The sequence below is a fragment of the Peromyscus eremicus genome, chromosome 14 (assembly GCF_949786415.1).
Source record: "Peromyscus eremicus chromosome 14, PerEre_H2_v1, whole genome shotgun sequence".
NCBI lineage: Eukaryota > Metazoa > Chordata > Mammalia > Rodentia > Cricetidae > Peromyscus > Peromyscus eremicus.
Window position 1 is genome coordinate 81,125,351 of NC_081430.1, and position 12,755 is coordinate 81,138,105.

The 12,755-nt window shown below is 47.8% G+C and overlaps 1 protein-coding gene across 3 annotated transcripts in view; it reads left to right on the forward strand.

Moving 5' to 3' along the window:
• The window catches only part of Rgs6 (regulator of G protein signaling 6), a 515,794-nt gene that overhangs the window by 463,016 nt on the left and 40,023 nt on the right, over positions 1 to 12,755 (forward strand). For all 3 annotated transcript variants that reach the window (XM_059279351.1, XM_059279350.1, XM_059279349.1), the window contains exons 13-14: positions 1,051 to 1,176; positions 10,070 to 10,256. In XM_059279351.1, coding sequence (XP_059135334.1) covers positions 1,051 to 1,176; positions 10,070 to 10,256 — 313 coding nt within the window. The remainder of the gene's footprint in view (positions 1 to 1,050; positions 1,177 to 10,069; positions 10,257 to 12,755) is intronic.

Genomic DNA, 12,755 nt, shown 5'->3' on the forward strand with positions numbered 1-12,755 from the left:
GAACCCATGCATTTATAACCAGTATATCACTCCACTCTAATCAGAGGCTGAGCTCTCCTCCGTATACTGAAGAAGAAACAGAAGATGGGGAGCCAGTTTCTGAGACCAAGGGTTGGATTCATGAGGTATCCTGGGTAATAGGAAAAGTACAAAAAGAATGGAGTTGAAAGTTGGACTTGTAATTGATGGGAGTGGTCCAGGGAGGCCCCATCAGTGGTGGAGATAGGCTTCCTCTAGACAGCACTCACTTGCTGGGCACTTTGGTGACCCTCACCAACCATGGCCTTTTCACTTGCCCCATTTCGGAAACTGTTTACTACCTGTTACCAGTGGTGTGTAAAAGTGTACATGTGGAATTTGTGTGGGGTTTGTGGTATCTGTCACTTACCCCTGAGATGGTTCTTCTTTTTTTTTTTTTCTTTCTATAGAAATTTTATTTTACACTTTCACTGCAGGTGCCATGAAAATGCTGATAAGAAACAAACATGTCATCATAAAGTAGCATTGTAAATAGGATTTGAAGAAGTTATTTCAAGGCTGTAATTTAAACAACACTGTCTAGAGTATTATGCTATCCCATGACAAAACTACACAGAGAGACTAGTTTTCACAACGTGACTTATAAATACAATAACATTTAAAATTTGCTTGATGGAAGGGCAGCAAGTTCAGTAACTCTGAATGTTTATTAGCTATAAAATGTGGTGCTTTTACATTTTTTTGGCTTTTTTCATCTTGTTTTTATTTTTTAAATTTTTCTTTATTAAGAAATTTTCTACTCACTCCACATACTATCCACAGATTCCCCCCTCCTCCCTACATTTTTTTTAATTTATTTATTTATTTTTCGATTTTTTTTATTTTTTAATTTTTATTTTGCAATACAATTCAGTTCTACATATCAGCCACGGATTCCCTTGTTCTCCCCCCTCCCGCCCGAGATGGTTCTTCTTGACCTGTGGTGGCAAAACAGACTTATCGGAGAGACTATGACGGTGGCTTTTGTTTGATACTGATCATTTTCCAAACCTTCTCTTCCAAACTCCAAAGCAAAGAGCCCAGTCAGCAGCGCGTAAAACGATGGGGCTTCTCTTTTGACGAGATACTGAAGGACCAGGTGGGGCGGGACCAGTTCCTTCGATTCCTGGAGTCGGAATTCAGTTCAGAAAATCTCAGGTAACTCAAACATTTGAATTGTATACCCGTGTGTGTGGTGTGTGTGTGTGTGTGTGTGTGTGTGTGTGTGTGTGTGTGTAAATTTGCGTAATTAGTCCCTCCACCTCCCCTTCTCAATAAAGCATCAGTTGGGGTTCAAATCCAAAAACCAGCTTATCTAGCTAAGGTCGGGATGGAGGCTTTTAATGGGATTAAATAGTCAAATGGATTTAATAACACCATTCATCAAGTAAAACTATGGAAGTGTGGGGTTTCAGAGTGAGGGAGCAGCTCAGAGTATTCCTTCTCCAAAATGTGTCAGCCCTAGAGATTCTTGGCCCCTTCGAGATTAAACAGAAAAGGGGACATCAATGGGCTCAGTTCAGAGCCTTCACAAGCCAAGTCAGTGTTGTATAGAGACGTGACTGTACAAGCTAATAAAACCTCAGGCTCTCCTCTCGAGAAGAACTCCGTCACTTCCATGTGCTGACTTCCTGGATCAACTGACGTCACTGAGACTACTTGATTGCTTCTGTAGGCCCATAGCTAATATCTTACAAGGGAAATGTACAAATAATTACCACTTAGTAGGAGAAAAAAGAAAACATCCAAAAAAATGAGATCTGATGTGAAAGAGAGGGGTAAGTGAAAAGCAAAGAAGTTCTTGGTTGCGGAAAAGGAGAAACTGGGGGGTGGGGGGGAGCGCGGGGGGGGGGGGGTATTCAGCCTTCTGTTGTGTCCGATAGGGAACCAGGTGACTCATGGGAATGCAATTAGGAATGTCACTAGGTGAGACCCCCCCCTCCCCCAGTGACTGTCTTAGTCAGGGTCCTCTACAGGAACAGAACTGACAGGGAGAATACATACAGAAAAGGAGGATTACTAGACAGGCTTTCAGGATGTGGCCCGGGTGGCCCAACAATGGCTCTCACACACTGGAGAGGCTGAGAATCCAGTGGTTATTCAGGCCATGAGACTGGATGTCTCTGCAGTCCCGAAGGCCTGGTGGAGTCCTGGAGAGTTGCTCGTCTTTGGTCTACATCAGAATCCTAAAGAAAGTAATCTTAATATGGATGAAGGAAAGCCACAGCAGCAGAATAGATGGGCGTGTCAACAAGAGTGAAGGCGAGCATGCAAAAATCGAAGTTTTTCTTCATTCCCTTATCTGGACTGCCACCAGAAGGTGCCACCCACATTTGGGTGGGTCTTCAAACAATTTGAACAAGAAAGTCCCTCGGGACAGGAGTGCCTAGTGGCTTTTGTTTTGATTCCATGTGCAATCAGGTTGACAACCGAGATTAGCCATCACAGTGATCTTAGCCAACTGGTGACTTCTCCACAGCTGAGATCCACCACCGCCACCACCACAAACCCCCTACCCTATTTACATCAGGTTCTCTTTTACATATTAAACTAATTTCCATGTTCAAATGCTACTCTCCGAAATAGGCTTTTATTACTTTTTGAAATTTTAAAATTTAAAAAAAAAATCAGAGCGTGTAATGCTGGAAAAGGACTGTGTTCTCTTATGTTAATGGGTAAAAGCCACAATCATCAATCAGGTGATATCTTTGGCAAACCTATGCTACAGCAAGCCTCGCCAGGGTCTACTGAGGGATGCAAGACAGTTGAGATATGTGATTTCTCCCTAGAAACAACCTTGGAGGTCCTTGAAGAAAATGCCTAAGTAACAATTAAGTTATTAATTAAATACAAATAAGTGTAGCCTCTAAAGCCAATTTTGTAAGTATTTAAAGGAGGAAGGAATGGATGTAAGAGAAAGTAGACAAATCCTAAACTTGACTTTGAAGAATTCACAAGACTTCACTGGACCGAGTAAAAGGGAGTATATTCTAAGCCGGGACACTGAATTGGCCATGGAGTGGTTATTAGGCAGAACTTTTTCATCTTGGTCATTTATTTTGGGCCCTGATTACAGAGATTTCAGTGGGCAGTGGTGTAGAGAGAGTGAGACCAAGCAGACACATGGGTGGCCTGGAAGCAGAGAGGGAACCTGCACTGTGGGCATTCCCCTCTGCCTGCTTTCGTTACATCCATGCCCCCAGCCTATGGGAGGGTGCTGCCCACACCCAGCTGTATCTTCCCCCTGAGCTCATCCTCCCTGGAAATGCATTCCACAGACACCCCCCAGATCTTTACTAATATCCTAGACTCTTCTCAAGCCAATCAAGTAGAAAATCATAAATCAAGATTAACTCTCACCGAGTAACAGTATGACTGTCCCAGGCCATACAGTCCTCGGATGATATAGGTACCAATGGTGTGTCCTTTCTGATCAGACCTGTGCCTACAATGAACCAGACAAGTTCCGGTCTCACTTCCCGGTTATGGCCCAATAGTTCTTCCAACAGAAGCCGTGACTTCTAATCCTCTTTGCTAGGGTAACACCTAGGCCAGCCTCCCCAGGCTATATAAAAAGCAAGCTGTACATTCCCAACTGGTCTCTCTGTGTCATCATCCCAGACTCCGTCTCCAGCTGGGTCCCATAGGTCCTTCTTACCTCTCCAATCCCCATCACATTTGGGTACCAAATTAGACTGATGCAGACTGTGTCCTTTGCTGGTTCCTCAGCCCACATGTAGACTTAAGAGCCCTCTGCCACCTGAAATATTACAGACAGTAGAAGAGTGACCATAGGCTCCTTCCTGTTCATTGTGAAGGCCCCAGGGCCGTCTACATACTTAGCTGCTCCTTGCCCGGTCTGTGGGCTTTGCTGTCAAAAGCCGCAGTGTAGCCAAGGGCCGCTTTTGCAATCAGACTCGTTTCAGGAAATAGGCATGGAGTCCCAAGTGCACTGGGAAGTGTGTCCCTGGCAGGTGTTCCCTCCTTTCTGCCATTTCCATTTGTGCCTCTGCCAGCAGCTTGCCTGGTGCCAGGAGGGCTACATTTAATCTTGGGTGAAAGAATGTGCGTGCACATGTGTGAATGCACCAGCCCCCAGCGCGCATGCATAAATCCAGACTTAAAGAAGGTCCCCTCTGATCCATGACAGGAAGGAGGATAAAGAAAATAGGACAGCGGGGTGAAAAAGTACAGCCCAGGAGCTTCTGAAATCCTCCCCGGAGACCCCAGCTCCATGTTGATGGTATTCAGCCTAATTGGATACGGGGAGGAAAGTCCAGCTTTAAGTCACACCACTGGAAGACCTTTCAGTCTCTTATCACCAAAGAAGCTGCTCTCCTTCCCCTCTGTTCATTCCTTCAGCCACAGACCGTGGCTGAGCCCTCCCAGGACCCAGGTCCCAAGGGCTCAGGGTTAATCTGGCTCTGCCCCTTGTCCATAGTTGCCATGCATGGCTGGCCAGATGCACCTCTGTCATGGTCCTTGTGCTCAGCGGCTCCTGGGGGAGGTGAGGAAAATGCTCAGCTGATGCTCCCGGTTACCCGTTGCCTTGGTCCTCGCTGGTTGTCCTTTCTCCTCAGCGCTGGACATGAGCCCAGGGTACTGGGATCAAAGCAGGAGAAGGGGAGGGAAGGAGCGGGGGTATTGCAAAGCGCTTTTCTACTTCTGCCTTCTGGAATCTCTCGAGTCTCCCCAGTAGAAGGAACACTTCATTCGGTCTTACTAGGCACACAGCACTTAGGATGCCAGCAAAGTAGCCAATTGGTAGAAGTCATACCAGAGCCTCAGAATAAGGAAGAGAGGACCCCAAAGTACTGCCTAGACTTTTCAAAGGAAGTGTCCTGTGGTGACTTAGTAGCATGGAAAGGCCCCTCTGATCAGTGTGTGTGTGTGTGTGTGTGTGTGTGTGTGTGTGTGTGTGTGTGTGTGTGTGTGTATTTATATGTTCATACAGATATGTGAATGCATGCATGTGTATGCACATCGGTGTGCATAAATAGGTGTGCAGAAACCAGAGGTAGACATAAAATGTTTTTCTTGGCCACTCGCCACCTTATTTTTTTTTTTTTTAATGTGTAGTTAATTGATTTGGTAGACTGACTGGCCAGCAAACCCCGGGATCCTCCTGTCTCTGCACCCCCCCGCATTAGGATTTTGTGTGCACACACTGTCAAACCTGGCCTTTCATGGGTGCTGGGGATGTGAACTCAGGTCCCCACGCTTGTGCAGGAAACACTTTACTCAGCCCCGCTCCTGATCATTTTCCCCTGGGAGAGTCTGTGAGATGACTGAGGGCTGTCATCTCTAGGGACAGGAGAGGGGACAGGTCCAACAAGGCATGCTTTGTTGTGACCGTCTACATCAGAGGCTGCTCACCTCTTGTTATAACCACCCAAGCCTTCCCAGGGCTGAGCTGCCTAAGGAGGGTGTGTGGTACCTGGGCCAACAGGTTGGGAGCTTCACAGCCCCAAAGCAAGCCCTACAGAGCTGACTTTATCCTTTTGCCTAGTCTGTGGATTTTCCCCAAATGGTGACAGTGCCATTGGCCCCTGCTCCCGCTCCATCTTCCTGTATAAACCTTTGTCCTGCCTGGCTCGACACCCTCTGCCACACAGCAGGGCACGAGTTAAAATTCAAAACCTGCAACAAAGAACATCCCCCCTACATTTTTTATGAGCTGTAACATCTCCTGAGAGAGCGGAGTTGTTCTTCTAACCTGCAGATTGATGACCCTACTTCCACACGGTGTCAGCCGAAGGGAGAAGCAATTAAAAGCAAGTGCGGGGGGCTGCCAGGTTTTGCCTCAAGGGTTCTAGCTCCAGCTCTAGCTTCAGTAGTTGCCTCAAGTCCTAGGAACACCCCCAGAAGTTTCATTAGGCCCAGTGAGGGGTCCCACATAGCCAAACACGTGACAAATCAGAACCAAGTGACTCCGGCAAGGAAGGCTGTGGCCATCTGCAGCGGTTTGGATCCTGTCCAGTGCAGAGCTCAGCTTGGGTGGGGCCGTTGCTAGCTGCTTATGTGGGTACCTGAGCATCGCGGCCAGCCCAGACAGAGACAAAAATCCAGTTCTGTCCATCGGTCTGCGTCACCCGATGACCAGCAGAGGGCACAGCAACACTTCCTTCTGCCACGACGGAGTTCACTTTTCTCGGGGAACCAGCCCACAGTTGTGTTTTGTAGCTTCTGAACCTTCTGTGAAAAGCTAGGTGAGCCAGTAAACGCAGAGCTGCGAGGACCTCCTGATGGGATGGAAAATGGTCGATGACTCATGGCTTCTCCAGCTCTAGTCAGTCGGGCCAGACAATCCAATTGCTTGTCGGGGAGAAAGGAGGCAAGTGAAGCATCCCTGGACCACCCTCCAGTCCTGTGGGCCCCAGACGCTTCACCCTAGTGCAGGCTACCCCCTCCACCCGCAGGCCAATTTCCTCCTCTGCATTCATTTCTAAGCCATTAGCGCAGATCAAATGCCAGCACAGGGCTGCCTCTCGCTGTTCTGACAATTGGCAGTGACTAGGGGAGAGGCAGGCCAGGTGGTCTCTGCACACCCTGGAGCCCCTGTGCCCTGCCAGTCCCTAAGGCTCCGTGCTTCCAGCCGAGGGCTTAGTGCAGGATGGTTGCGTTTGATGCAGCTGCTGACATTTGACGCCTAACTGCTTCCTTGAAGGAACGCTACCTGCAGGCTTTTGATAAGAGTGGCCATTTCTCTGTCCTCAATGGGCCACCCATCCACCAGAGGATATGCGGAGAGTTTTTTTGTGGTTCCTTTGGTGACAGTGGATGGGGGCGGGGGGGGGGGGGTGCGAGTGGCGTTGGCCTCAGCTCCCAGCTCAGCCCAGACCACTGGAGCGGGAAGATGGCATGCACGAATGACAGCCTGTTCTGAATTTCAAATCGCCACAGAGGGTTCCTCCAAGCCAAGATGATAAGTACACCTGAGATGTCAGGCTGTTGTTGTGACAACATTTTGGCTGTCACCTAGGAGGGACAAGGTAAGTCATCTCCAAGGCAGACAGAAGGCCGGGCCGAGTCCTGTGTACACAGGAAGAGAAAGCTGTCCAGGGAATGTCACTCTTACACACTGTGTGCCCTCCCCTCCCCCTCCCCTCTTTCTTCTCTCCGCCCCACCTCACTTCCCCTTCTCCAAGCCCTCCCATGACATGCCCGCTGTTTTTCCTTGTGCTTTTAAAACAAAAATTCTCAGCTTTAATCGATGGAGGAAATTTTTGGGGGTTGTTTGTTTGTTTGTATTTTCAATGTAAAAATGTGTTCAATTTGATTCTGAAATTTGCTTTGACATCCACTCCGCTCCCGTGGGCTCAGGTTAGGGATGTGCAGTACGGTGCCCCTTATGTCATTCTGCAAAAGGGATCCTGAGGCTCCCTGGAGTCACCGGGAGCCTGCAGAGCATAGACACTTCAGAGATCTTGGGGCCTCCCTGTGCCTTTCTCCATGGCTCCCCATACAGCAAGCCAGACTAGCAAGGGACAGAGATGGCAGAAGAGGACTCTGAACGTCACATTGGTAGAGGAGGCAGAAAAAAAATCACCGCTGTACCATCTATGTGTGTGAGAAGTCACAGAGGCCACACAGGTACAGGAGATTGCTAACCCAGGAGGCTTCCACAGGCAGAGCCTTGGCCCAGAGGCCACTCCCTGCTTCTGCGTTGGCTCAGTGAGTTCCATAAAGCTCTGTGAACTCCTCTCCCTGGAGCCCAGAAGGACGTGAGCACCAAGGAGGGCAGGTATTGAAAGGCAGAAAATGATACAGAACATCATCAGCCAGAGGCCTAGTGGCATCTTCCCAGACCACCGTAGGAGAAAGGGTTGAAATCGTAAACGCTCCGTTTGGGAGCTGTTGCCTGGCCTGCTACGCACTGGCTGTTCCTCGGCCCACACCCAGGGGCCTGGAAGCATTCCAGAGTTAAGTCTGACTGGGAAATCGTTCAGAACTTTGCTGCACCCCTACTTCACCCGCTTGTACCCATTTTCCAGGTGATGAAAGACTCCCTGGGAAGGTCCAATTCCAGACAGAACATAGCCAGGCTGAGAACCGAATTCCCTGTTCTCCAGGGAGAGGGATGTTCTCATCTTCCTTATCCTCTGTGATCTTCAGGTTCAGGGAGGGGGCGTTTCTTTAGTTCCAGGGCAGCCAGGGCTGGCTGCACAGAGAAACACTGTCTCGGGAAAACAACAACAAAAACAACAACAACGAAAGCAGAGAGAGAGGAGAGAGAGAGAGAGAGAGAGAGAGAGAGAGAGAGAGAGAGACAGAGAGACAGAGAGACAGAGAGACAGAGAGAGAGACAGAGAGAGAGAGAGAGAGAGAGAGAGAGAGAGAGAGAGAGAGAGAGAGAGAGAGAGAGAGAGAGAGAGAGTCCTTAGATTCCTAAAGAGCAAGCCAGGAAAGTTGGAGCCTGACATTCTGAAACCAGACATTCCCAAACGTTCCTTTTGGAAATGTGGCTGCAGTACTTCAGTATGCCGCTGGGTGGCACCTTTGGGCCACACATTAGATTTCAATAGCATTTCCCAGAGCAGCAGAAAAACATGCTAACCCTTTAAAATAAATATAATAATAATAATAATAATAATAATAATAATAATAATAATAATAAACAAAAACAAGTACATCTTACTCTGGATGAAATTCTGTGGCAGATTGAATGTACTCCCTACCTTGTGGTTCATCTGTGTTCATCCTCTCCATTCACTGACAAGATGAATGAAGAGGCTGTGCAACACATACAGCATGGAGCTTGCAGTACCTCACTGGGGACACTGGCCTATCCCCTTTGCAGGGGAGAATGCGCTACCCAGCACTGGGTCCCTGTGACAGGATGCCCTGGGACCATTTTCAGGACCTGGGAGCTGCCTTGGCTCTGGTGACTTCAGCTCTCTGAGTACAGCAGTGCTCATATGGGACTTGTCAAGAGCACTGTTCCCAGGCAGATGCTAAGGGACGATGGGGGAGGCGATGGGAAGTGAGGGAGACATTTTTCTCTCACACCCCCTAGAGAACCTTTTGTTAGAGATGTCCCTTCAGCTATGATTGAGACAAACCCTCTCCAAACCTGTTTATGGAATACCTACTAAGTGCCCAGCACCATGATGAGTACTGAAGACCTACTAAGTGCCCAGCACCGTGATGAGTACTGAAGACCTACTAAGTGCCCAGCACCATGTTGAGTACTGAAGACCTACTAAGTGCCCAGCACAGTGTTGAGTACTGATGTGAATGGTCCTATTTGTTTCTCTCTAACATGAATGGCTGATTCATTCCAGACCAAGTACCTTTCATAATTTCAAGGTTCTTTTGTGTTATGTCTCTTTTTAAATCTTATTTTATTAATTTTTTCCCCTGTGCATGTGTACATGCCTGCCTGTCTGTCTGTGCCCCACAAGTACCTGTGGCAGCCAGAAGAGGGAACTGGATCCCCTAGAACTAGGGTTACAGGCAGTTGTGAGCTGCCCAATGTGGATGCTGGGAACCGAGCCCAGGTCCTCTGCAAGAGCAGTGAGTGCTTGCTGAGGCCCCCCTCTAAGCTCCTTTTCCTTATTTTGATGCCCCCAAATGACCCCAGCCAGATTTGACAAAGGAACTCACATTATGTAGAAACCTGAAAGAAAAGTAGTTGCTTTTCAGCCCGGCAGAATTTGTACTTTTCAGGGTTATTTGGTAATGTCTGGAGATACTTGCTGGTGGCTGTAGCTGAAGGGATGCTGATGACGTTGAGTAGGCTGGGAGCAAGTAGCTGCTTAGTGTTCTACAAAACGCCCTGCCACACCATACAGGAATTTCCCAGGCCAAATGGCTATTGTGCTGGGATTGAAAACTCCCTGTGCAGAGGCAAAAGAACTTCTTGTGGTCTCTGGAAGCTCATCCTCTCACACGCGCTGTGTTTCTCTCCTCAACAATACACCCTGGACTTTTAGCAGTCCCCATGGAACTCACACGTGGCATCAAGGCAGGCATGGGATTGCACGTCAGCTCTGCGACCATCTCTAGCAGAGTCCAGACAGAACTAACCGTGTTTCCGCTTTCCCTCCAGGTTCTGGCTGGCTGTCCAAGATCTCAAGAAACAACCTCTGCAGGACGTGGCCAAGAGGGTGGAGGAGATCTGGCAGGAGTTTCTAGCTCCTGGGGCCCCAAGTGCGATCAACCTGGATTCTCACAGCTATGAGATAACCAGTCAGAATGTCAAAGATGGAGGGAGATACACATTTGAAGATGCCCAGGTTTGCTCAATGACCCAAATCATCGTGCCATAAGGCGGTCCTTAACCACTTCACAACTCTACCCTTTGATACAAGTCAGAGGTTTTATGAATAGTTAGAATTTCAGCTGTTACTATTTATGAGTCAGTCAGTAGAACCTATTCCAGATAAGCACATGGTGAAATTCTGCGATCTTTTTCTTAGGTTGCATTACTACACAGAGACAGAAAGTTGCTGTTCTTCAACTTAGACTACTAGCTGGGACTGCACCCTGGTAAACTTGTCATAAGTTAAAACAGCCTATGAAAATGCACCTCACTACACATCATAGTTTACCATTCACAGAACACTGGGAGGGACTGGCCCTTTCCCTCAGGAGCACAGGCCGACTGGGAGCTTCAGCTGACTCCCTTCTCAGCATCTAGAAAGAGGATCAGGCCGAACAACACTAGTCAGAGAAAGAGCCAGATCTGAAATATGGTCTCTTTTGAGTGCCTGTTCCCTATGCGCTATTGTAAAGCCAAGGTATTGTAAGTCAAACCATTATGGGTTGTGGGACCATTTTTATTTGCCTTATCTTTTTCAGGAAAAAAAATATTGTACAAAATAGAAACTCTCATACAAGGTCAGGAGTAGATTCAAAACAACAATGCAACATCAGTGAAGTAGGAATTGTGAGTTGGTTGGGTCAAGAGTCAAGCCCATGCCTGCCCAACTGTGATGCCCACACACTACACTGCTTCCATGGCGACCACCCCCATGCAGTTAGTGTTTTCTGAGCAGCTCCATACTGCATGCTCTGGATAGATACCACAAAGAACAGATGAAAGCCCCTGGTCCTCAGTAAGGCTCAGGGCCAGGTGAGAAACTGACAAATAACTAGGCCATTTTAGCAGCATGAGAAGACCCCAAAGCAGTGGGCTCTGGGGTTAAATGAAGACCCCAGAGGAAGGACTCAACCCTGCAGGGCACTGTTAGGATGCTCACCGATGCTGTAGGCAGAAGATTCAAGAGGCTTGCCCTGCCACTGACATCTCACTTCGGATAGTCTATGCAGTTATACCCACGCAAACAATGACATGAGGCTGTAACCAGTGTCCCTTGTCAAGATTTCAGACTGAAAAAAACTATCACATACCTCTTCTCTCCTCCATCATGAATGCCACTGAATGAATGTCTGTGCTGGGCAGATTTGGTTCGAAAGCATTCAGCCTCCTCCCTATGACATCATGAGACCCTTGTGCTCTTTGTAGTTTTGGAGTAAAATCCCTAAATCATGAGGACTCTTCCCCCCCACACACACCCACCCCCACCCCCACCCCCACCCCCCGCCTCCCTCCACCCCCCACGGCATAGTTTTGTATATGTATATGCTCTCAAGGACAATGTTGATGGGACTCAGTAAGGAGAGGGATAGAGAAGTTTTTGGGGCCCCCCTGTGCAGATGGCCTGAAACACGGAAGCCATCATGAGGTTAGAAGATTATGAAACTTCAGAAAGAGACCCTGATGTCAAGCCTTGAAGCTCCCAGTCTCTGTGTATCACTCCAAGCACAGCACAGGGAGGGTTTGCTTTAGCATTTTCCTATGGGAACTCTTGAACATAAACCAGGGAATGAGCAGAAACACAAACTTTTATGAGCCTTCATCCAACCTCAATGGTCATCAGTACATGACCGATCTCCTTTGAGCCATACCCCACCTACATTTTTACCTGCTGCTGTGTTGGGAGAATACCCTTTTTGTTTTAACATTGCCACAAAACCATTATCGCAATTTAATAAAATGTCAATGAGTCCTTAATGCCATCAGGCAAGTGTATGTACTTTTAATAGTCCCATAAATGATTTTTAAAACACCATTTAAAAATCAGATTCCAAGCAAGGACTGCACAGTACTGTAGACCAACATGAGTGTTCTTTAATTATACTTTATCTTTCTCTCTCTCCTCTCTCTGCCCCCCACCCTGTGCATATTTGATGAAATCCCCCTCCCCTCCCCCCCCCACCCCCCACCCCCACCCCCGGTGCACGAAGTTAGATGTTTCATCCTATGAAGGTTCTCGTCTGGATCTTTCTGGTGACAGCCCTGTGGTGTTACACAACATGTTCTAACACTCCCATTTCCTATCAATCGGGTGTTTGATTTTGATAGTTAACCAAATTTAGCTTTGACTTTTGTGGACTTCGATGTGCTGTCCTATTAGGAGTCATGCAATGATGTCCACCTGTCTTGTGTGTGTGTGTGTGTGTGTGTGTGTGTGTGTGTGTGTGTGTATGTGTGTGTGTGTGTGTGTGTGTGTGTGTGTGTGATTTTAACCACTTTGGGGGTGTCTTGCTGAAGTCCATTCCTCACTTAGGGTTGTGAAATGGTGATGTTCTCATTTTATCTTTCCTTGTTGAGTAGCTGCAAGGCTTCCAAAAGGAGGCGTTCCTCTCAACTCCTAGCTAATTAACTAGTTAGTATCGCCATTCACGTAAGAAGAATGGAAGAATGTTTGATTCCTTCTTTGTTGCTAGTT